The 25766-nt window shown below is 37.7% G+C and overlaps 1 protein-coding gene, 1 long non-coding RNA gene and 2 pseudogenes across 2 annotated transcripts in view; 1 reads left to right on the top strand and 3 right to left on the bottom strand.

Annotated features, from left to right (window-relative positions):
* Positions 1-4465: 4465 nt before the first annotated feature.
* Positions 4466-6198, top strand: LOC114098180 (serine/arginine-rich splicing factor 2 pseudogene; annotated as a pseudogene).
* A 3565-nt stretch (positions 6199-9763) lies between these two features.
* LOC114098266 (olfactory receptor 10A3) lies at positions 9764-10744 on the bottom strand. The gene has a single exon (XM_027942416.2). The coding sequence runs from the start codon at positions 10706-10708 to the stop codon at positions 9764-9766; it is 945 nt and encodes a 314-aa protein (XP_027798217.2). The 5' UTR covers positions 10709-10744.
* Positions 10745-12238: 1494 nt separating this feature from the next.
* The window catches only part of LOC114098174 (uncharacterized), a 47331-nt gene continuing 33803 nt past the window's right edge, over positions 12239-25766 (bottom strand). Inside the window, exon 2 of the long non-coding RNA XR_011708562.1 lies at positions 12239-12531. This is a non-coding gene — a long non-coding RNA (uncharacterized lncRNA). The remainder of the gene's footprint in view (positions 12532-25766) is intronic.
* LOC114098159 (olfactory receptor 10A3-like) lies at positions 15788-16751 on the bottom strand (annotated as a pseudogene).

The following is a 25766-nucleotide window of genomic DNA, read 5'->3' as shown; positions in this document are numbered from 1 at the left end:
CTTAGGAAATAGAAAGATCTCCCTTGTTCTTGGATAGAAGAATTAACATTGTTAAAATGACCATACTATCAAAAGCACTATATAGATTTAATGCAATTCCAATCAAAATCTCAATGGTATTCCTCATAGAAATAGAAAAAGCTGTCATGAAATTCATCTGGAAAAGTAAGAGACCCAGAACAGCTAAAGTAATCCTTAGCAGGAAGAGTGAAGCAGTAGCATAACTATACCAGACCTTAAATTACACTACACAGCAATAGAAACAAAAACAGCATGGTATTGGCACCAAAATAGACCTACAGACCAATGGTACAGAGTAGAGGACACAGAAATAAACCCACATAATCACAGTTATCTCATATTAGACAAAGGTGCCAAACACATATATTGGAGAAAAGATAGCTTCTTCAACAAACAGTGCTAGGAAAATTGGAAATTCATATGCAACAAAATGAAATTAAACCCCTCTCTCTCACCATGCACAGAACTCAACTCAAAATGGATCAAGGACCTAGGAATTAAACCAGAGACACTGTGCCTATTAGAAGAAATAGTAGGACCAAATCTCCACCATGTTGGATTAGGCCTGACTTCCTTAATAAGACTCCTATAATGCAAGAATTAAAATCAAGAATCAATAAATGGGATGGATTCAAACTAAAAGCCTTCTTCTCAGCAAAAGAAACAAACAGTGAGGTGAATAGAGAGTGAACAGAATGGGAGCAAATTTGTACCACATGCATATCAGATAAAGCACTAATATCTAGGATATATAACAAACTCAAAAACACCAAAAAAACAAAAACTCAATCAATAAATGGGCAAAGGACCTGAACAGACACTTCTCAGAAAATGATATACAGTCAACAAATGTATGAAAAAAAATGTTCAGTATCTCTAGCAATTAGAGAAATGCAAATCAAAACTAGTCTAAGATTTCATCTCACTCCAGTCAGAATGGCAGCTATCAAGAATACAAATAACAGTAAGTGTTGGCGAGGATGTGGGGGGAAAGGCACACTCATATACTGCTGGTGGCACTGCAAATATGTGCAGCCAATGTGGAAACCAGTATGGAGATTCCTTGGAAAACTTGGAATGGAACCACCATTTGACCCAGCTATCCTACTCTCCTGTCTATACCCAAAGGATTAAAAACAGCATACTACAGGGACGTAGCCACATCAATGTTTATAGCAGCACAATTCACAACAGCTAAACTGTGGAATCAACCTAGATGCCCTTCAGTAGATGAATGAATAAAGAAAATGTGGTATTTATACACAATGGAACATTACTGAGCATTAAAGAGAATAAAATAGCATTTGCAGGTAAATGGATGGAGTTGGAGAATATAATGCTAAGTAAAGTTAGCCAATCCCAAAAACCGAAATGCCAATGTTTTCTATGATATGGGGATGCTAACTCATAATGGGGATGGTGGGTGGGGAACATGGGAGGAATACAGGAACTTCAGATAGGGCAAAGGGGAGGAAGGGGAAGGAAGAGGGCATGGAGGTAGGAAAGATGGTGGAATGAGATGGACATCCTTACCCTAAGTACATGTATGAAGACACAAATGGTGTGACTCTACTTTGTGTACAACCAGAGATATGAAAAATTGTGCTCTATAAGTGTAATATGAGTTGTAATTCATTCTGTTGTCATATATAACAAATTAAAATTTAAAAAAATAATTTTTTAAAAAATGCAAAAAAAATAAATTTCAGCTACTCTTTATGGGGTCTGAAAACAACTAAAATATAAACAAAAAAGAGAAATAAATTTTACCATTTGTTGAGGCTATTACCATAAATATTACCTAATTTTTCTGTTTTGCTTTGGTTTGGCTTATTTGACTGAATTCTTGAAATATTGTTGCCAGTCTCAGATTTAAAAGAGTACCTACTTTGATGGAATTGTTAGTGGCAATCGGGTATAATGTAGTTGACATTTGACATTTGAATATTTTTCTGTCAATCTATAAGCTCTTATTTCATACCAAATATGATATTTTACAGTTATCACTGTTTTTCATTACCAGCCTTTTCAGTATACCTTTACAATGTATAAGAAAGTTTTCATATTATATGACAAGTCTTTATTTACCATGAATTTTCTCTAGCCATGGCAATTTTTCTTTTTTAGTTTTCAGTGCTTAAGCTCTGTGACATGTGTGCTGCTCTTCCTTTTCTTAGAAGCTTTAGCAGTAAGGCAGATTACATCTTACTAACCATTAATTCATAATTTCTTGGCCTTACTTTATATTCATAGAGTTTGTTCAGGATATGGCACATACAGTGTGGGAACAATGGAATTTAAAAATTCTCAAGAACACAACCTGACTATAAGGATTTTCTGCTGCATCCTTTGGTTCACAATGTTCTTTGACATTATTTGATGCTTGGTTCTGGTGAACAAGATTTTATATCTGCTGTCTATATAAGCTTTAGCTGTACTAAACTAAGGTTTTGTTTTATTTGGTTTTTTAACTTATTGCACTTTTACTGTTTGTTTACAAACTTAACTTTAAGGATAAGATAATGCTGAATTTAAAACTCATCATTTGGACATTTACCCAAAGTACTGGGGATTTAACCCAGGGGCATTTTGCTACTAAGCCCTTTTGGCTTTTTATTTTGAGACAGGGTCTCACTCAGTTGCAGAGGGCTTCACTAAATCACTGAGGCTGGCCTCTAACTTGGCAATCCTCTTGTCTCAGTCTCTCAAGCTACTGGGATTACAGGTGTGCACCACCATGCCAAGCTAAATACTAACTTAATGACGTTTAGTGTTTATTACTTTGAAATAGAAAGTTTAAATATTGCTAATAACAAGGACTTGACTTAAAGTAAAAGTTTGGAAGAGCAATAATTCTTTTTAAACATAATTATGATTTTGTTGTCATGGTTGCACATACATGATGAATTGAATAAGAGTTGGAAAATTAGTATTCTCTGATTTAAGTCCCAGAACTTTGAAGTTGTGAGGGCTTACGGGGCATTTTTTAGTGAAAAACTCATGAGTACATTAGTCTCTTCATTTTCAAGAATATAGAGTAAAGGATGATCTGGCACTGTTTTGTATTTGGATGACTTGCACTTAGTATACATACTTTGAAGATTTAGATTTACATCTATAACTAGAAAGTATACCAGTCCAAGTTCTAGTTATGAGGTCAGATTCTTATTGAGAATTATTTTTATTTCTGTCAAATATTAAACTATTGTTGCCTCCTTTTTAATTAGATGCTGTGAAAGATTTTGAACTATTAAAAATGGATTTTTAAATGGTAGCACTCATCTCATATTTTCCCTATTTTCTTTTTCAACTTCCATAAAAAGCTTCCTTCTTGGCTTCTACTCTAACATTTTCTGATTTGCTTATTTAAAACAAAAAGGAAAACTAAAGTCTTAAAAGCAGAGAAAACAAGCTTAAAATAGAGTATAAACTCTTATTCTAATTTGAAATAACACACATGTATAGACATCACTGTTTTTACATCCATCAGAAATATCAGAAGGAATGTATATCACCAATTTAGAATAATTATTCCGTGGAATGGGACTGGGGATGAGAGTTACTTTTGAGAGAATTTGGGGAGATGAGAGTTTGAGAGTTTCGGAGAAAGCCTTTTGCAGTTTGTTTGTTTAATCATCTAGTTCTTGGATTTATTAAAGCTAGTTTTTTATTGGAAGTGAAGTTCGGGTTTTTAAATAACAAGTTAAAGATGTTGTCACTGTGCTCCAAGAAATTACCCCAAAAAACAATGAGACATTTGAATCTAAATGTCATATTTTTTAAAACAGCACATATCTTAACCTAAGTTATAACATGAGAGAGGAACAGTCAGATACAGTGAGAAAATAAGATGCATGTGATTCAAAAGGGATGCTACATGGGCAGTTCAGCCTCCTCCTCCAGAGCTGTGGTTCCAAAGTGTGAGCCCCAGGTCGGCAGCATCAGCACGCAACCAGACCCCACCACAGATCTGCTGCAAGACACACTTTGTATGGAGCCCAACCCTCTGGCTTAGCATCAGTCAGATTCTTGAAGGGGTTAAAATATACTGTTCTGATGTTCAGTATTTAAATTAAAGGCTCTTGAAAAACAGCAGGTGCAGAAGACCACACTGAACTTCACATTGATTCTGAAAAACAGAAGATAAAATTCCCATGTGGACGTGCAGCATCCTTACCCTCAAGGACGTTAGTCAAGACCAAAATAACTCCATACAACTATTGTTAAAATAACTCACGAGTTGCTGCTCAGGTGCTGCCAGTTGCGGAGCTAGCACGCCCGCCAGCCCGCCCCTCTTCCCGGCCTCTCCACGCGGAAAGCAGCTGCTAGGGCGCGGCGTCGCCCCCGGATCTGAGAAGACCGCTGCCTGCCTGCAGCGCGCGGGCCCGCCCAGGCCGTTAGAGTCTCGGCGCCAGTTCGCGGGGCCCCGGGCCGCCTCGGAGCCATGAGCTACGGCCGCCCGTCTCCCGATGTGGAGGGCATGACCTCCCTCAAGGTGGACAACCTGACCTACCGCACCTCGCCCGACACGCTGAGGCGCGTCTTCGAGAAGTACGGGTGCGTGGGCGACGTGTACATCCCGCGGGACCGCTACACCAAGGAGTCCCGCGGCTTCGCCTTCGTGCGCTTCCACGACAAGCGCGACGCCGAGGACGCCATGGACGCCATGGACAGCGCTGTGCTGGACGGGCGCGAGCTGCGGGTGCAGATGGCGCGCTACGGCCGCCCGCCCGACTCGCACCACAGCCGCCGCGGCCCGCCGCCCCGCAGGTACGGGGGCGGCGGCTACGGCCGGCGGAGCCGCAGCCCTCGCCGCCGCCGCCGATCGCGCTCCCGGAGTCGCAGCAGGTCCCGCTCCCGCAGCCGCTCGCGCTACAGCCGCTCCAAGTCGCGCTCCCGCACGCGCTCCCGCAGCCGCTCCACCTCCAAGTCCCGCTCGGCGCGCAGGTCCAAGTCCAAGTCGTCGTCGGTGTCCCGGTCCCGGTCCCGCTCCCGCTCGCGCTCCCAGTCCCGCTCCCGAAGTCCGCCGCCAGTGTCCAAGAGGGAGTCCAAGTCCCGCTCGCGGTCCAAGAGCCCGCCCAAGTCTCCGGAGGAGGAGGGCGCCGTATCCTCGTGAGCACATGATGTATCCGAAAGCAGCATAACAGAGGACTTGGGGAAAAAAGGACTACATACTCAGTCCATCGGTCCATCGAAGAGTCCTTGGAACAAGCAACTGGCTGTTGAAAAGGTTATTTTGTAACATTTGTCTAACTTTTTACTTGTTTTAATCTTTGCCTCAGGTGGCAAACTTCATTTTATGTGCCATTTTGTTGCTGTTATTCAAATTTCTTGTAATTTAGTGAGGTGAACGACTTCAGATTTCATTATTGGATTGGATATTTGAGGTAAAATTTCATTTTGTTTATATAGTGCTGACTTTTTTTGTTTGAAATTAAACAGATTGGTAACCTAATTTGTGGCCTCCTGACTTTTAAGGAAATGTGTGCAGCCATTACACACAGCCTAAAGCTATCAAGAGATTGACTCAACATTGCCTTCATTCCTTAAAATTAAAAACCTACAAAAGTTGGTGTAAATTTGTTTATATGTTATTTACCTTCAGACCTAAATGGTAATCTGAATCCAAATTTGTATAAAGACTTCAGGTGAAAAGACTTGATTTTTTTTTTAAAGGATTGTTTACCAAACACAATTCTAATCTCTTCTCTTATGTATTTTTGTGCACTAGGCGCAGTTGTGTAGCAGTTGAGTAATGCTGGTTAGCTGTTAAGGTGGCGTGTTGCAGTGCAGAGTGCTTGGCTGTTTCCTGTTTTCTCCTGATTGCTCCTGTGTAAAGATGCCTTGTCGTGCAGAAACAAATGGCTGTCCAGTTTATTAAAATGCCTGACAACTGCACTTCCAGTCACCCGGGCCTTGCATATAAATAAGGGAGCATACAGTGAGCACATCTAGATGATAAATACACCTTTATTCCCCTGCCCCCCCCCCACCCATGGTAAATCTGATCATCCTCATGTATGAACTTAAAATATGGAAAATGTTAAGGAAGCAAATGGTTTGTAACTTTGTAAGTACTTAAAAACATGGTGTATCATTTTGCTTATGAATACTCTGTACTATAACCATTGTTTCTGTAGTTTAATTAAAATGTTTTCTTGGTGTTAGCTTTTCTCAAAAAATAAAAAAAAATAACTCACATTTTAAGCCATACAGAATTCCTTGTAATAAAACTGAAAAGAATAAAAAATAATGTAACTGTTTCTTCAAAAGTTACCATGATTGCCCAATTCAATATATAACTAATCAACTTTGCTTCTCTGGTTATTCTTTGCTTTGTGAGAGTTTTCTGATATCTATTTCCAATCTATTTCCATCAGTTTAATGTTCAGATCCAGACAGAACACTATAAGTATGATGGTGTGTTTTTTCTGCTTCTACATTCTGAATGTACGCTAAATTTTGGAATCGTTGTAGTGACCATAATCGCTTGTTTAGAGATATGAGAACTGCTTAAGAAGGTTGGTAGTAAAGACTTCCCCAGACATGTTTTAAAACAGAGAGAAGCAGGTGGGCATGGATGACCAAAGGATCACATAGTCCTACTGTAGTTTTAGGAAGCTATCTTGCCAGTAAGGTAATATGGTACATGTGAATCCTAATCATCTGATGGCAGGGGAGCTGTGGAAGAAAAAATTAACTCATGGTTAGCATGAAGATTTACACTGCATTGTACAGCAAAGCTTCTCAAACTTTAAAGTGTGTCCATGTCACCTGGGGATCTAATTTAAAAGCAGGTTGGAATTCATGGAATCTGGCTCAAGATGGAGCTCCAAGTTTGTAAAGAATGTTTTGTGTTCTTCATGGGTAATTTATGCTGCCTTGAAACACAGCCTGTCCCCTTCTATAACCAAACACCTCACAGATAACTTGCTCAAGAAAGAACACAATCTTAGCAAACATGGGAGATGATTAAAAGGCCCCACATCACAGTAATACACAGAAACTGGAGAAGGAAAGGAGGGAAGGGACGAGAAAAGCAAACAACACAGAAAGAACATTCACTAACACAGCACAGAGCAGATGTAAATTGTCCCCAAAAATGTGTCTAAATATATTTAAAGCTCATAAAGTAACTGTCTCTATGGAAGGAAAGCATGAAATGAAAACTATGCCTGCTCAGAAGAATGCAGCAAAACAAAAGAAACTGGTAGCACCTTCATGGACAGATTTCAGGAAGGTGATAGTTTTAAAAATCTCAAATACAATGTTGATAGCAAAGATATTGATAAAGACAGAAGATACTGAAGTAAGGGCTAAAGACAGAAAAGAATTTTGAACAAAATAAAATGAAAATGAGTCATTAGAATAAAAACTGGCGATTGGGAAGCTAACAAAAAGATCCAGTACATACATAATTGATGTCCCTACAAAAGCAAAACACACTTAAAGTATTGACTTGAGGAATGGAGATTTGCATAGACTCCATCTTACAAAGTTTTGCAAAAATGAAATTATAGAGAAAGATAAAGCTCTTCAAACAGTGTCTATAATTAAAAAGCTAAAATTTGTGACAGATGTTTCTGATTTTGACTATTATGACAGCTAATATAATTATCTTTTTCTAATGTTTTTTAACTTATTTTTAAACACGGTCTTGCTATTTTGTGAAAGCTGACACCAAACACCTGGAGTCATGCAATACTTCTTCTTCAGCTTCTTACATAGCTGGGACTATGGGCATATGCCAGCACACCAGGCAACTAATTCTATTATGACTTATTCTTACAGTATCTTTAAATGGAAGGAATAATATTGTGATCAGCATCATTGATGCCATCATAATTATCACCCTTATACTATGCACAAAGAAGCTAATGTTTACAAAGTATTTGTAACCTGACAAACATATATATATATAAATAAACATATACAATCGGAGAAACATTATTTGAACCTCCATTATTTTATTCTTGCTGCATGTTCATTGCATTCCTATTAAGCCATACTGCTATGATATTTTATACATATTTAATTATAAATAATGAGAAATGTATACTTACTTTATAATTTCTAATTCATACAAACTTGCTCTTACCCACATAAGTTATTCCAACTTGCAAATAATTCTAGTACAAGTTGTTTTACCTTAACCACTAGAGTTGAAAACAAATCAGTATTAAGCAGCACTTATTTACATCTGGAAAAGCCTTGTGTGTAATTTCAAATGTGAACATTCCTTCTCCCAATTTGAGGCTTCCAAACACCAAATTTTTTAATACCATTGTAGCAGAGCTGGAGATATGCTCCTGAGATTCCTCTCTAAGAAAAGGTTTGCATAGTTACCAAGCATGTCTTTAGCTGACTGCTGTCATTTCCAGGTCAACCTCAGCTTTTGAGTCAAGGGCAAAAAATTTTTTTTCTTTAAGAAGAAATTCCTAAAGAGTCTCCAGTCAATGACTGGGCAAGGATCTAGCACTTCTGACCCATGTGGGATGCCCTAATGTATACTCCAGAGCTCCCCACTGGGCAAGAAGGAGGGCTGTTGGGAAGTAGGAGGACTCCTCCTGCCAATCCTGTCAGTTCTTTTCCTTCCCAGATGTTTGCACTCCTCACTGCATTTCAGAGTCAGTTTCCTAGAGATGCCAACAGCACAGAATATTCAATATAGTTGGGGGAATCATGCAGTAAATAGGGTTCAAGGACTGGAGGTGATCCAAGGACCGTATATAAAAGAATAATCAGTGAATTCCATTAGTTTCAACAGTAAACAACAAAAAAGAATCATTCATTTTTTAAAATAAAATGTTGGAGAGTATATTTTGGCCTACAGATGCAAATGCAACAAAAGTCTCTTAAACAGCACCTATAGGTGAAAACTATGATTATTCCTTCCAAGTGAGAGTTCAAGAAACTTCCCATATAGCTCTCTGGCAACCACCACTGCATAAATCTTTGAAAAAATACCAATATACAGCAGCTTGGTATTATAACATGTGTAACTCCATGAAGTGATCTAGTTTGGGCCTTTACAAAATAAATTCTTTTTTTTTTTCTTTTTTACTTATTCACTGAAGAGATTTGTACTACTGAATTAAAAATCACATCGGTATATTTGTAGGTCTCTTGAACTTAAAGCAATTGGTGAATCTCAGTGGGCTTTCAGGCCATTTGAAATAGTTACAAGCATTAGAAAAGTAATTCTGCTATAGCAATTAAATTATATAAACAGGGTGGAAGATATAGCACAGCGATTGTGTTCATGCTTAGCATATACAAAGCCATGGATTGGATTCCCAATTCCTATCTCTCTCTCTCTCTCTCTCTCTCCATAGACACATGTATGTGTACATATATACATATATTTATATATACATTTACAAAAAAAATTTATCTTCTCAGTCCACTTTGAGAAATCTAATCACACAAAAAATAAGAGCATCAATATATAACATATAGATAATTATTGAAGCATCATCTTAATAAAAATTGTCTAGTAATGACATGAATGTTCCTAATTGCAAAACTGATGACTAGGTTGTTTTACCATATGTTATAGAAATGTAAAAAAATAATAATGGTACAGTATTAAAAAATAGTATCTCCTAATATATTTTCAAACATGGGAAACTAAATAAATTAAGCATACTCCTACGAAGAAATATAATATATTTTCACTATTTATTAATTTAAATACATTTCAGTTGGGTAATTAATGAATATCACACAGATTCTCAACAAATCAGACTGTGTGTAAAACCACTGCTCTCCGCCATAATTTCACCAAAGCCCTTTTCATCTCATGGTTTCGCAGGCTGTAGATTAGTGGATTCAGCAGGGGTGTGAGCAATGTGTAAGCCAATGACATCAGTTTCTTGGTTACCGGTGAGTAGCTGGATTTGGGCTGTAAATAAGTCATACTGGCTGTGCCATAGAAGAGGGTGACTGATGTGACATGAGAGGCACAGGTGGAAAAGGCCTTTTGCCTCCCAGTCGTTGATGGCATCTTTAGGATGGCAAAAAGAATTTGAAGGTAAGACAAGACTATCAACAAGAAAGGAACCAAAACAATCAAAATGGTGCCTGTGAAAGCATAGATTTCAAACAAGAAGGTATCTTCACATACCAGTTCCAGCACTGGGGGAGTCTCACAGAATAGATGATTAATTTCATTGGGGCCACAAAAGGGAAAACTAAATACCCATGTGGTCTGCACCGTAGCCACCATGACCCCTGAGACCCATGAGAACATGACTAATTTCACAAACACCCTCTTGTTCATAATCATGGGATAGGTCAGAGGATGGCAGATGGCAGCAAATCGGTCATAAGCCATTGCCCCCAGGAGAAAACACTCAGTCCCACCAAAAAGAAGAATGAAATACATCTGTGCGAGACAGCCCTCAAAAGAAATTGTAGTTCTGTCCGTGGTCAAGACCACTAGCATTTCAGGCATGATGGCTGCACTGAAACTCACTTCCACCACAGATAAATTCTGCAGGAACAGGTACATGGGGATGTGGAGGGTCTGGTCCAGCAAGATGGCAGCTATGATGATAGCATTTCCCATCAGGGTAACCAAATAAATTACCAAGAAAACCCCAAAGATCTGCTCTTGAAATTTAGGTAAGTTAGAGAAACCCAAGAGAATGAATTCAACCACAGAGCTTTGATTTTGTCTTCTCATTGTAGTACTGGAGCCCTATTTTGTTTTTGCAGACATAATAAGCAAAAAAAAAAAAAAAAAAAATGAAGTCACTGTCCAATAGCTGAGAGCAACAGTCTGCATTTAAATCAGAAATTCTAGCAGAGAATGAAGAGAGGAATCCATCCTCACAAAAACTTATGCTGAAAATTTTGGAGAATATCAAAATACTAGGATTAGTAGATCAAATACAAAAGAAAACGTGAAGAATTCTTGTTTAGAAATCAAAATGCTATCAAAATTCTGTTACAGCTTGCACACTTTATAGTTTGTAAATAAATATAGCTTTAAAGTAAATACAAATATTTTATAACACTGGTTTCAATTCCATATCTTTGCTATCATCTATTTTAATCAATTTTATGTAAATATATATAAAGTCACACAAAAAATAGATGGAAAAAACTAACCTCAAAATTCTGACAGTAACCTAACAATCAGTAATAGTGAATTTTATGTAAATTTGCTGAAATAGTCACTAGATTCAAAAAATGAATAGAGTTTTATACGACATTAAAATGTGACAACATTTCATAGGAACATTTAGAGAGGGTGTATTTTAGACTCATTTACCTATGGTGACACCTGTAGACTACGTGAACTGGCTCCAGGCTTATTGATTTCTTTTTATTTCTGGACAATTCTATTGAGATTTCTGTGCATGTAAAATTTTTAGGGTCAGAGCTCCAAGGCCCATCCTTCCAACCATGATGATTTAAGGACAAGCCCACTTTTTAGTCATTCTGGAACTATAATTTCAAAATTTCCACTCTCTCCCACCACTCTCTTTTTTCCCTGTCCCCAATATCCTCATTAAGAAGTTCATGGAATCACTAATTATTCAATAAGATATGATTGACCACCTACCTACCTTTTTCCAAACTCTATGTAGTCAGGAACACTGTAGAGTCAAGCATTCAACAGAGACCTAAGCACACTACCTAAAATAACTATGACCCTCACCAGTAAGTTACAAAATATAACCCCTCAAACCTCAGGACTCTATATGAACCTCCTACACCTCACTATGTTTTTTTAATTTTTACATTGACATTATATATATGTATGTGTAAAAGTTTAACGACAGTATAATCCCTGAGAGTGGGAAGATTTTATTTCTGTGCTAACTACACAATATTACAACAATAGCTGGCTCATGACAGATGTTAAAACACCAAGTTTTTGCCATAGGAGGTGGCTCATGCCTGTAATCCCAATGATTTGAGAAGCTGGACAGGACGATCAAAAGTTTGAGGATAGCTTCAGCAACTCAACAATACCATGTCTCAAAACAAAACAAAAAATTTTAAAAAATGAAAAGGCCTGTGGACTTAGCTCAGTGGTAAAGCATCCCTGGGTTTAATTCCCAGTACTGGGTGGGGGGCGGGGGGGGACGACAGTATTTTTTTAAACAATTGAATAGAAGATATTAGGAAAATTAGACTCTATCTTTAAAGAATACAGTGTCTAAAAGAAAAGTAAAGCTAGTACATGACACAATAGGGAAACAACTGGCAAGTAAAAATAAGTGCTTTAGACAATTTAAATCAGGGAAAGATTACATGTGACGGGAGATGGGGACAACCATATTCACAGGATGCTGTGGGTGGAAGGGCCAGTGGGTGGGAGGAGGGAGGCACAGCACAGGATGCTCTTGCTTAAGTCCGAGGTCCTCGATGACAATAGGGCTAGAGCGGAGACACTGTTTCTTCTATGATGTTCTGAAAACCAGAGGAAATATAAGAGAGAGCCGAGGAAGCCAGAATCCCAGCCAGATGAAGGTATATGATGTCTTCAGTGCAGATCTGTAAGGGCATTAGCAACAGCAGAAGGCAAATTGCTTTATTCCTGAGTTGGACCATAGTCATATATTCAATTCAAGTTATTTACATATTTTTGATATGAAAAATCCTCCTAAATTTAGTAAAGCACACTCTACAGTACAAAATATTCAAGACATTTCTAATAGCAAAAAAAATGTACAACATGTAATCAATTCCAAATATTAGAAAAATGGACAGGTTTTGAAATTTATATAATTTAGATTATTATAAAATCTTAGGAAACTTTTATAGAACTGATTAAAAGCACATAACAGAATAAAATTATCTTTTTTTTAAGTAGTTACTGGTTGACAGTAACTAATTGCACAACTCAAAATACCTAGCAGAAATTATTTAGAATCTTACACACACACACAAAGAAAAAAAAAAAGTGGATTTTTGTTTTGGCTTGGTTTGTTGTTGTTTTTTTTTTTTTCTAATAGGTATTTTAAGTGATAGAAGTGCCACTTACTCTGATATGATCATTGCATACCTGTATACATGTTTTAAAATGTCACACTACATTATAAGTATGTATAATTAACATGTTCTGATTTATATATATATATATATATATATATATATATATATATATATATGTTTAAAAAAATAAATAACACCAAAAACAACAATAATAAGAAAACTATGAATAGTGGTAAAGAACAATTGATCATAAATGTTCCCTCTTTTCTCATATATTAAAAGACTAACAAGTAGGACTTAAGCAGTTTGCTTCTTTCCTTAGGTTTCAGCCTGCCAATCATATATAGTTAGTGTGGGACTTACTGACAAAGTTCCCTAGAATTTCATGATTAGTGCATGCAAAGTCCTTATGCATGTACTATGGTCTGCAGTTTTCTCTGAAAACAAACAAAAAAGAAACAGACAAGCATCAAACCAAAAAAATCTTCTGATTCAAATGTTTCAGCTGTGCCTACTGATCCCTGAGGCATGTCTTCAACAGTGTCACCAACCCTCAGCAAAAAAAAAAAAAAAACCTTTAACAGGCACACAAGAAGGAGCTGCACTGCCTTACCCATTGACTCTGACTCTCAGTTGCCTGCTACTTTAACAGCACTCTCACCACTGATCAAAAGACACACTTGTCCATATATGCAATTCAGTGATTCACTGCACTGATTTTTAACCTCCTATGACATAGAATCATGTGCCCCAGAGAATCCCTCCAGAGAGAACTTGGAATGCTTCCTACAGACCTTCTCATATTTTGTATAAGAGCTACAGAGAATTGAAGAATTCAGTTCTGGTCCTTCAGGGAAGAAAGCTCAAGAGAACACACATGGAGTGCCAGCCCTCCATGTGTCCACAGGGATTGAAGGCCTTGTACACATGAGACTCAACTCCAATGTGACTTCTCCCAGTAGGAGTTTTGTGAAATCAGAGAGTGAATGAATGTTGTAAACAGGGAAAGAAGGGAGGAGTTGGGGGAGGTGTGAGCGAAGTCAGGTAGCAGGTGGAGGATTCAACTGGACAGAATGCACAGTTTGGGCAATGGTGGGAATTAAGTAAAGCAAGAAGATTGACGCTTTAGTATGTTTCAGATGTCATCATGTATGTGAGTGCCAGTTCAAATTCCATTTCTTACCAAGAATAGAGAAATTCCTAAGTTTTAAATTCAGTGATCCAAAGTTGAGTGATCTTCCAATAAACTTGGAATTCCTCAAGGGCCAAGACTATTTCCCCAGGGACATTCACATTAATCCACTCCTAACAGAATTGATTTATGATAAACAAATTAAAAACTAAAAATTATAGTAAAGATGTATCTTTCATTTTATTTTTGTTTTACAGTGCTAGTGATCAAAGTCAGGGCCTCACACATGCCAGGCAAATGCTCTACAATTGAGCTACACCCAGCCCAAGATGTGTATTTTAAGTTGTACATTGTTCTTGGCTTTTTAGCTTTCAAAAAAATTTTTTATTTCTTAATAGACTCATTTCATTGATGTCTTTAAAAACAATGAGAAAATTTCAGGATACCAATGGACAGAATCCAAAAACCGAATTGGATAATAATGCTTACTGAAGTCTGTGATGGAAGGAATATACAACATTCAAATATTACTCAAACTGGTTTCAACTTTCTGATGAAATTGCTTTTAGTGAAAATCCAGTTCATGTTATACCTCCACTTTTAATTTTGGGCAGAAATACTTGTAAATAAAGATGGTTTTTCCCATAACTGAGTCAGAGCATGAAAAAGAATTGTGTTTTACTCCTTTGTTGCTATCCCTAAAGCAGAAATTAAGGGCAGTACAGCTGATTTGATAACAAAGTTGATAAACTGGTCCCTCTCTACTCTCTAAGAGCAACATTGAAACAGAAAGCAAGCATGAAATGTTGCAAATTTTGTAACCTTGAAATTATGCATTCTGAATATGTCACAAAATTAGTGATGTAATACAAGGGCCACAATTAATCAATTACATTTGTTTCCCACAATAAAACACACAAAAAAGAATTATTTTTTGTTATAAACAAAATATCTGAGGGCAATTGAAATGGTAATACAAAGAAAGTCTCTAAAACAGTATGTAAGTGAAAATGATACCAACACTGGCAGGTGAGAACTCAGGAAACTTCCCATGTAGTTCTCTAATCAACAACATTACACAAAAATTCATAAAAGCACCAAGAGAAATATAGTTTGAACCCCCCAAAATAAACATATTTTTAGTCTTTTCTGCAACCAATTTTGACTCCAGAAATAAAAATCACATCACCATGTTGGTCTCTTGAAGCTCTGTGAGGCTCAGTAGGCCCTCAAGTGAAACTGAAGTAGTGACAATCATTTTGAAAAGTAACCTATTACATTTCCTAGTACTCCTAAAATAATAGCTATTAAAATATATAAGCACCAAACTACTCATCCTATCAGTCCATCACACAAAAATAAAAGCATCAATACATAGAAACCTATTAAACTAGATATTTATTAAAGCATCATCTTAATCACAATACTCTGATAGTAACCTCGATGCCCATAATAGAGAAAGGCATGAATAGACTGTTGTATCATGTGTTGTGGAAACTTATGTATCTTTTAAGAACAAATGACAAGACTACAGTATTAAAAGAGAAGGATCTCTTGATATATTTTCAAACTCAACAAATTCAACAGTGTGAACACACAAATATCAAGAAATGGAATCTGTTTTATCATTTATTAAATTCAAATAGAGTTCACTTGGGGAATGAGAAAATCTCACATGGCTTCTCAACAAGTCAGACTGTGTGCTCTCCGCCATAACTTCACCAAAGCCCTTTTCATCTCATGGTTTCGCAGGCTGTAGATTAGTGGATTCAGCAGGGGTGTGAGCAACGTGTAAACCAATGACATCAGTTTGTTGGTTGCTGGTGAGTAGCTGGATTCGGGCTGTAAATAAGTCATACTGGCTGTGCCTCTCATGACTGATGTGACATGAGAGGCACAGGTGGAAAAGGCCTTTGGTCTCCCAGTTGTTGATGGCATCTTCAGGATGGCAAAGAAAATTCGAAGATAAGACAAGAGTATCAACAAGAAAGGAACCAAAACAATCAAAATGGTGCCTGTGAAAGCATAGATTTCAAACAAGAAGGTATCTGCACATACAAGTTCCAGCACTGGAGGAGTCTCACAGAACAGATGATTGATTTCATTGGGGCCACAAAAGGAAAAACTGATACCCATGTGGTCTGCACAGTAGCCACCATGATCCCTGATACCCATGAGAACATTGCTAATTTCACAAACACCCTTTTGTTCATAATCATGGGGTAGGTCCAAGGATGGCAGCAAATCTGTCATAAGCCATTGCCCCCAGCAGTAAACATTTGGTCACACCAAAAAATAGAATGAAATATATCTGTGCAAAACAGGCCACAAAAGAAATGATAGTTCTCTCAGTAGTCAGGACCACCAGCATTTCAGGCATGATGGCTGAACTGAATCTCACTTCCACCGCAGACAAATTCTGCAGGAACAGGTACATGGGGATGTAGAGGGTCTGGTCCAGAAAGATAGCAGCTATGATGATGACATTTCTCATCAGGGTCACCAGATAAATAACCAAGAAAACCCCAAAGATCTGCTTTTGGAGTTCAGGAAAGTTACAAAAGCCCAAGAGGATGAATTCAACCACAGAGCTTTGATTTTGTCTTCTCATTGTACTGCTAGAGCCCTATATTGTTTTTGCAGACATAGTAAATGAAAATTGACATCACAGTCCAGATGTTGAGAAATCAAGTCTGTTCTTTGTGTCAGAAGATATAATGACACACACATTTTGAGAGAACATCAGGTTGGCAGTTTTGAAGAATGGTCAAAAACTCATAACAGTGAATCTTTAAAATAAGAAGTGAAGAATTTTAGCTTGGAAATCTTATTTAAAATGTACAGAATAATAGCAGATATTCTCTGGCAACTTTTTTGCTTTGTAGCAAAAAATTAAATCTATTCTTAAAGCATGTATGAATGTTGTGTTATTTAGAATCCATTGTCCAGTACATTAATGTATGCATCTGTGTTTTTTTTAATTTTATCATCATATGTGCATTTTGAAATAAAATTTAAAATTATACAAATAGCAATAAATGCAGAAAAAATAAAATTAATGATAATCCCAATTTTGAACACTTTTTTGGTCAATATTTATTATAAATACCAAAGTTCAAAGGCATTTATATTATCTTATTAAACATGAAAAATAAAAATAATATACCCAGATATAAAAATGTTCAAAAGGAGTTGAATTGAAGATTCATTTTTCTTAGGTGAACATAAGTAAAATGGCTTTAAGGATATTGATTTTTAGTCAGTCTGGACTTGGCTAATAATATTGAAATTTGCCTCAGTGAGAAAGTTTAGAGGTCTGTTCTCTATAGCCTATCAATAATTATGTCATAAGGTGAGGTGACTTTTAGAGCTACAGAAAATCATTAAGATCATTCTGATCCTGTGGTTTAATCCCTCTCTTTCCTTCTCTCTCTTCCTTCCCCTCTCCACAGCCCCCCCCCCCATATATTAGGAAGCTCATTAATCATTACCTACTCAATGAACACTGATTTAGCATCTACTGCAGAGGGCCTCTGTACACTTACATATAAACTTGTGCCATAAACTGAATAGTGAGGCCTTCCATGACCACACTGTATGCAATAGCTGCTCTTAATTCTCATCTCCCTGGTTTATTTTTTCACCATAACACTCACCAGCAACTGAAATAAAACATATTTATTTGGGTTTTTATGTTAGTATCTAAATCCTCCTTCTAGAATGAAGTAAGCTCTAGGAGGATGAGAACTTCCTTCTAATCCTTGCTGCATTCACAATGCCTAGACCAGGTAGTAGATGACATAAATAGAGGCTAAGCCAATATTTATTGAATGCATGGAGAAATAAATATTAAAATTTGGAAAACCCACACTCTAGCTTTGAGGAACATAATACCTGAAAGAAATCAAAGGCATAATAAAAAGAGCTTACTTGTAATACCAGATTCTGTAGATGTTTGAGGGCTTTTGTGTGCTTGGAAATTCTACTGAGTTGAGAGCCAGTTCTGTCTTTGCCATGACCTCCAAGATGAGTCTCTCCCTCTCCCTCAGGCAGGTTTCCTATCTGCCTGACTGGAAGCAGCCAAATAACCCTAAACAGGCTTTCTGGTTCTAATATGAGTATTTCTGATTTGTTGCTTTAAAAAATATGCAGGCTTCAGGGTCTCTGCTGCATTTAAACAGGGGTCAGGCTGAAGGGAGGATGGAATGGCAGTGAATGGGCACTTAGGAGGCAAACATAATGCCTGAGTCATTTTTGAACCAGTCATTCCCACACTGAGCTCACCATTATTCTCCCAATCTACAGCTCTTCCAGAGCCCCCCTCTGGGGGTTGAAGATGGTAGAGCATTATCCTAGCATGCATGAGGTTTTATCCCCAGGATGCATAAAAGAAAAACCAGAGTGCCTTTCTCAATAAAGCTCTCCATTCTTCCTATCATCCAGATCAACTCTTCCTGTCCCCAGCCTTCTCTTCACCCACAGGGCCTCAGCAAGTCAAGCCCAATCTCCCTGTCTCCTTCCCTTTCCCTTCCCTTCCTCCCATCTTTTAAGGAAGCCCCAACTGACATAATTTCTATGTTTTGTACCTTCTCCTAAAATCCGTACCTCATAGCCCCATCAAAATAATCTCACTCTCCTTCCTGGAAACTTCAGGTCTCCCCTGATGGGTAGAGTTAAATGTCCACTTCTCAGGCTGGCATTTAAGGGAAACCAGAGTGATAATAACTGTTTTAGAAATTTAAATGAGGAAAAATTAATTCTGAATGGAAGACAAAGGCAAATAATCATCATCACAGGTTATCATGGAGAGAAGGTGAGTTAACTTTCCATCACTGTGACCAAAATAACTGACAAGAACAACTTAGAGGAGGAAAGAGTTATCTTGGCTCACAATTTCAGAGGATTCAGTCCATGGTTTGCCACCTTTAAGGCAGAAACATCTTGGCAGAAGGACATGATAGAGAAAAGCAGCTCAGCTCTTGGCAGCCAGGATGCAGAAAGAGAGGAAGGGGCTGAGGAGAAGATAAATCTTTCCAGGGTACACCCCTCAGAGACCTGCTTCCTCTAATGAGGTCTCACCTCCAGTGGTCTATTGAGCTATCAAGAATTAATCCACCAAATGGACTAATCTACTGATGAGGTCAGAGCCCCACGATTTGATCACTGCCTAAAAGCCACACCTCTGAATCTTGCTGCCTTGGGGACCAGGCTTTCCACATGAGCTTTAGAGGAGAGATTCCAGGTCTAAACCATAAAAGAAGAGCCAATAGGTAGAGAAGAAAGGTATAGGAAGGAAGACTGGCCACTTAAGTAGAAGGTATTTCATGATATCATGGAAGCCTACTGACCTTTTTGTGAGGCTTTGAAAACCTGAAGAAATACAGTGTGGGATATAAGAAGCCAGGGACCAATCAGCTGAAGACACGAAATGTCTTAAGTGTAGATTGTTAGGACATTAACAGAGTAAAAAACAGATTTATTTATTGAGTACAACCATGATGATACACTAAAATCAAATGTCTGTAATAATATAGTTGGGATGTCAAATAATTTCCTAAAATAAGCAAAATAAACTCTGTAGGAAAACAACCTTTAAGTCTGATTTCTAATAGACAAAAGGATACATTTAATTTCACACATATAAAAGTAAATAAGTTTGTAAAATAAGAAAATTTAGAGCATCCTACTATAATATACCATTATTTAGGGGACTGATAAGGTGAAATTATGAAACAAATCTAAATTAATGTCTTCAAGAGTGATTTAAAAAAAAAGCTGAACCTAAATGCTCCATCTTTTTCCTTTACCATGAAGGAAATGTTAATTTAGCTAATTCAATGACATGTTCCATGGGCTCTAGCATCAACTTTCTTTATAATCTTGGGCAAATAACTCCCTCCTCTAGGATTTATCTTTCTACATGATTTTCCTTGTGTCTTACCACTCTCGTCCTGAGTGGACGAGTTATATTCCACTATGAATTGATGATTTGTGCAAGCAAACTATCCTACAGCTCTAATTATTATCCAAACTTTTATGTGAATATGAAAGGTAGAGCAATTGACCTTCTTACCTGAACATTGAGTTATCACTTGATAAGTAACTCCAAGTATCAGTAAGAGGATCTATAAATGGTAAACCCACTAAAGGTAAACAAGCAGAATCTTGGTTCCTTACCTATTGATTTTTCATGATTTCATCCCATTTAACCAAATGTTTTACCTCTTTAGTTTAGAAATACTATCATAAATGCAATTTAGTGATTTTTTTGCATTGATGTTTTAACACTACATGGCACTGAATTGTATGCCCTGGGAAAAACTTTCCCTGGAGAATGTTATACTTCATTTATACAGACTTTCCTTTATGTGGTTAAGGAAGCTTGCTTGGGCTGCACAAACACGGAAACCACTCCTCCGGGTTTCTATAGGGAATAATAAACATGTCTTCACACAAGAAACCCAATTTCATCATGACTTCCCTCATTAAGAAAATGAAACTAGTGATTGAATGAACGTTAGTAAATAGGCACCATGGAGAAGGGAAAAGGGAGGAAGGGCTGTGGGTGGGAGCAAGGACATGGTGATCTAGACAGAGGATCCGATTGGTTGGGTGGACAGCTTATGCAATGATACCAAATGTGTTAAGCCCAGTAAACTGAAGTTACTTTGTGAAAAACCTAGGTGTCATCATCATCAAAATTTTTATAATTTCTGGTAAGAATATGTATGGAACAAAATTGGCGGGGGGGGGAGCGGTCCTTTCAGAGATTTTTTTAATAGGTGGAGCTTTTTAACTTGAAGTTAAAACATCAGGGCTAGCTTTATGATTGTGAGCAATTCATATAACTTCTCTGGCTCTATTTGGTGGGGGAGGGAAGTAAAATAAAGATAATGTTATTAACCTCATAGGTCTATATAAGAACCAGGGTACTCAGGATTCAGTCTCAACCCACTCAATCAATCAATGAGACCATTGGCTCAATCTCAGCAAAGTGTAGGTATAAACAGTCTGCAGGTGTGGCTTTATCCAAAGCTCAGGTAATGTGGCCAGGACCTGAGTTCCTTTTCTCTATTTCTAATCTTTGCTTTCCTAGAGTGGGTTCCATTCCAAAGATTTCTCCTAGTGGCAACAAGGCTGTCAACAAAACTTACGGATACATCCTCTTTAACCATGTCCAGTGGAAAATGTACAATTCATCCTGAGGGAAAAGGGTTTTCATTTACAAAAACTAATCCAAATATTCCTATTCTTCACTATGTTGGGATTATGTGCTCATCCATGAACCAGACACTGTGATTGTGAATGGGGTAGGACATACTGCCTAATTTGTCATTTACATAACTTCTACCCCATAACTGAGTGTGGCATCATTTCCAACTAGATGTAGCTGAAAATATTTAATGAAAAAACACCCCCAAGAGAAATGAAAGTACTATTCATAGAAGAGGAGGTCAATGAAAGATAGTGACTCAACACATTAATGACCTATGCAAAGAGAAAGTACATTGTATACTTTAAATTATTGTATGAATGCAGGAAGATAAGATAAAAGCTGAGGACCCATAAATCCACATTAGTATTTTTTTCAAGAGAGAATTGATCAGAAATGTTAGGTAGGAGATAGGGCCTGGGGAAGGAATAGAAAAAGAACACCCCTTAGGGCTCTCAGCTCCACCTAAAGGTCCTCAGTCCCATCTAACACACTGCCTTGAGATTCTTTCTGTGAGGGAAACTGAGTCCTCTTGCAGTTTAAGAGAGGAAGTTAACAGTCCACAAGGGGAATTCAAGCCCCTAAAAGCAAAGACCCCAGAAACTACCTTGAGGGGCTGACCTAAGTTAACTTGTTGCTAGTTAACATATCATTTAGCATTGTTGTTGATCCCCCTCTGTGTATTTTCCAGGGGAAAAAGAAATTTATCCAGGGGCAGTAGAAAAGAAATCATGTCAAATTCAGTTGTCGACCAAAGTGCTAATCAGTCCCAGATCCACCTAAAAGAGGAGATCTAGCACAGCTCAGTAAAAAATGAGCTCCACCATGTAGACAAGGCAGCTTGGCTCACTGTTCTCCTTGTGTTTTCTTTCACTTTCAATAAACCTCAGCCTGTCTGCCAACCTCTTGAGTCTCATTCAGTTCTTTGCTCAGGACCACAAAAACCTCAACCCTGGATACTCTTGCACTTAACACTGGTAACAGAAGTAGAAATAGGATGAAATGGATCCAGTGAAACAATAAATTTGCAGAAGAAGAATTGTACGTGGAAGATATGAATGTAGTAGGTTAAGAAGAGAGGGGTTCAAATGCTGGCAAAAGAGAAGGTGAAGAATAACTAGAGACAGGGACAAGGAAGTCTGTAAACAAATCACTTCAAAGGCTTTTCAACCCTTTGGAGTGATAGGGAAGCATCTTAAACAAAGACAAAGGGAAATAATTATATACTCCACGAATGAAGAAGTCTTTTTTGAGTTGACCTTCATTGAGCATGCTGAAAATCTGACGGTAGAAGGCATTTTTTATGAGCAATGTAGAGATGTTCCAGTCCCCTTCTTTCATAGTAAGAAATTCCATTGGGACTCTTGAAGTGGGCAATAGTAAGAGTAACACAGAGAAATTATCATCTTCCTTATGAGTCTCTTGTAAGCAAAGAAGGAAAGCATCAGGAGTTAGTCCCATCAGCAGGCAGCAAAGCGGCAATGCATGGGGGGGGGGGGGTGCATTTCTGTCAATGATCTAAAAAAAAAAAAGAGGATACCCAGATACCCACGTTTATAGCACAATTAATAATAGCCAAACTATAGAACCAGCCTAAGCGTCCACCAATGGATGAATGGATAAAGAAAATATAAAGTTTTATTAAGCCATAAAGAAGCATAAAGTTATGTAATTTGCAGGAAAATGGATGCAAATTGAGAGCACTATGTTAAGTGAAATAAGCTGAACTCAGAAAGTCAAGGGGTATATATTTCTCTCATAGGTGGAAGTTAAATAAAGGAAAAAGAAAGGTGGGTGGTGGAGATCGCATGAAAATAGAAAGGAGACCAGTAGAGTACAGGAAAGGGACCAGGGGGAAGGAAAGGGAAAACACTGGGGAATGATATCGAGCAAGTTATATTGTTATATCCTGTGCATTATACAAATATTTAATAACAAATCCTACTATTATGTATAATTATAATGCACCAATAAAAGAAATACAGGAAAAAATGAAAAGGAAATTCTAACTTGTTCAGAAAAAAAGTATTGTTCAGTAATGACTGTGACACAAACGGATATAGAAAATTTCTAGTGCAATTCCAGAGCAGTCTATAGATAAATCTCCCAAGATTTTACTAGAGTGTGGTAGATGTTCAAACTGACACCCATACCAAGCAACAAGAATTGAGTGTAAGAGGGATGCTAAATTTATATGCTAAAGCCTTTTCTTAGCAAGCTCTGATGAGCATTTAAGTGGTCAGAGAGCATCAGTAGATAAGGTGAAAAGTAAGAGAGAAGATGAAGAAGGAATTTATCAAAATAGATTAGAATGTGCAATTTAAAACCATTTTAAATATCTTCCTCTCCTGTGTCATATGAAATGATTTCCTGTCATGAAAATTTAAATGATCCAATTCTATTTGGATTTTAAAAGCAGTAATCAAGAGCACCAAGAATGCATATTAGGGAAGTTTGTCTCTTCAATGAAGGGTGATGGGAAAACAAGAAAATGAAATAGGTCCCCTATCTTACATCATACACAAAAATCAACAAAAAAAATGGATATGAGACTTGAATGTAAAAATCTGCAAACATAAAACTCCTAGAAGAAAATGGGGAAATCTCCTTGACATTAATAGTTGCAATGACTTTTTATATTGAATCAAAACCTTAAGCAACATAAGTTTAAAAGTTGACAAGTGAAATTTCATAAAACTGAAAAGCATCTACACCACAATGAAATGAACCAACCAATGAGGCAGCCTATTGATTGGGAGAAAATCCTTGCACACCATATATCTGAGAAGGGATTAACATCAAAAATACTCAAGGAATTCACATAAGTCAATAGCAAAAAACAAATAACTTGATTTTAAAATGGTCAAATAGCTAAATAGACACTTTCCCAAAGAACACAAGGTGGCTAACAGATATACAAAACAGTGTTGATCAATATCATCAGGGAAGTGTGACTCAAAACCACAATGAGATACCAACCACCTCGCACCTATTAGAATGGCCACTATTTAAAAGGTAGCCAGACAAGTGTCGGTGAGATGTGGAGAAAAAGGAACCCTTGTACGTTGTTGGGTGTGTGTGAATTATTACAGCCACTATGGGAAACAGCATGGAGGGTTCTTAAAAATAAAAATAGATATTTGCCTACAAGAGTATACAAATAGATTGATAGAAAAGAATAGCACATAATTTAAATGATCTAATTTAAATTAAAAGCAGACCCATGCTGTTCCCTCTGCAACTTATCTCACTGCCCCAGCACAGCTGGGATGTGGATGAGATGAAAGGTAAGTTCATGTTGAGTGTTCTCACCACCAAAAGAGAAGAAAGAAGGGACAAAAGGAAACTTTTAGTAATACTGCATACATCTCTTACCTGCTTTTGGTGATGGCTTCACAAGTGTGTATATGTCCAAATTCACCAATGTGTTCATGTACAGTTTATTGTATACCAGCTGTGCCTCAGTGTGGGAGACTGAGTAGCACGTGACTGGGTCCATCTCTCCTGCTGAGCTGTGTGGCATCCAGCGGCAGTCACACTGCTGGATAGCCGGATCTTCTAGGGTTCCAGCCTCTGTGTCTCATGCATGAGCGTGCCTTCCTACATCCCCATGGGTGGAGCTATGCTCACCTGTTTCTTTGTAAAATTACCTCTTGCCCTGTTTGGTATAGAATGTTCTATGGAAATGCCTTTTGTGTGTCCCCTTCTCTACTGTGCCCTTGGGTGTGGCCTTCCTAGATGTCAGTCAACCTGCTGATAGCAGACATCATGAAGCTAGACTCAGCCCCTTGAAACCTGACCCCTTCCCTCATTTGAATAGCTTCTCCTCAATAAAAGGGGTCCCCACTTGCTCTCTCTCTCTCTTTCTGCGGACCCTTAAGGTCAGAGGAGCCGTCACAGCTTTGATGTGTTCCTGGGAAGCTGTTTGAGCTCAAAGAAAAAAGTATTTCTGTCTCTTGTGTGGTTATTTCACGTGGCCCAGTTGGCCCAGTTCCCCTGGAGTGACCCCTGAGTGTTTTAGTTGCGAGCAACCCGGCACCTCAGTAAAGCTGTATTTTTTAAAAAGAATGTGCAGAAAGTTCCCATATACCTTCTCCACTATCATCATTTCTGCATTGGATTCCCCTGTTACATGTATCTTGCATTAGTGTGGCACGGCTGTTTAAGATTGATGAACGAATATCCATATACTATTATTAACTAAAGTCCTCACTTTACATTAGGGTACACATTTAATTGTACAGTTCTATGGGTTTTGACAAACGTGTGATGTGATGTATCTATCATTTTAGTATCATAGAGAATAGTTTCACTGCTCTCAAAGTGCCTGGATTGTCACATCGTCATCAATGCCCACTCCCTGAAAATCTCTGGCAACCACTGATGTTTCTACTGTCTCCAGAGTTTGACTTTTTCATGTCATATATCTGGAATTATACCATATATTGG

This window comes from Marmota flaviventris, chromosome 9 (genome assembly GCF_047511675.1).
Source record: "Marmota flaviventris isolate mMarFla1 chromosome 9, mMarFla1.hap1, whole genome shotgun sequence".
NCBI lineage: Eukaryota > Metazoa > Chordata > Mammalia > Rodentia > Sciuridae > Marmota > Marmota flaviventris.
The sequence above is the reverse complement of the archived record's forward strand: the minus strand, read 5'-3'. Positions and strand labels throughout refer to the sequence as shown.

What these genes read in the sequence shown, in the direction of transcription:
- LOC114098266 (XM_027942416.2), bottom strand. Translation starts at nt 10,708, where the DNA reads ATGAGAAGACAAAATCAAAGCTCTGTGGTTGAATTCATTCTCTTGGGT.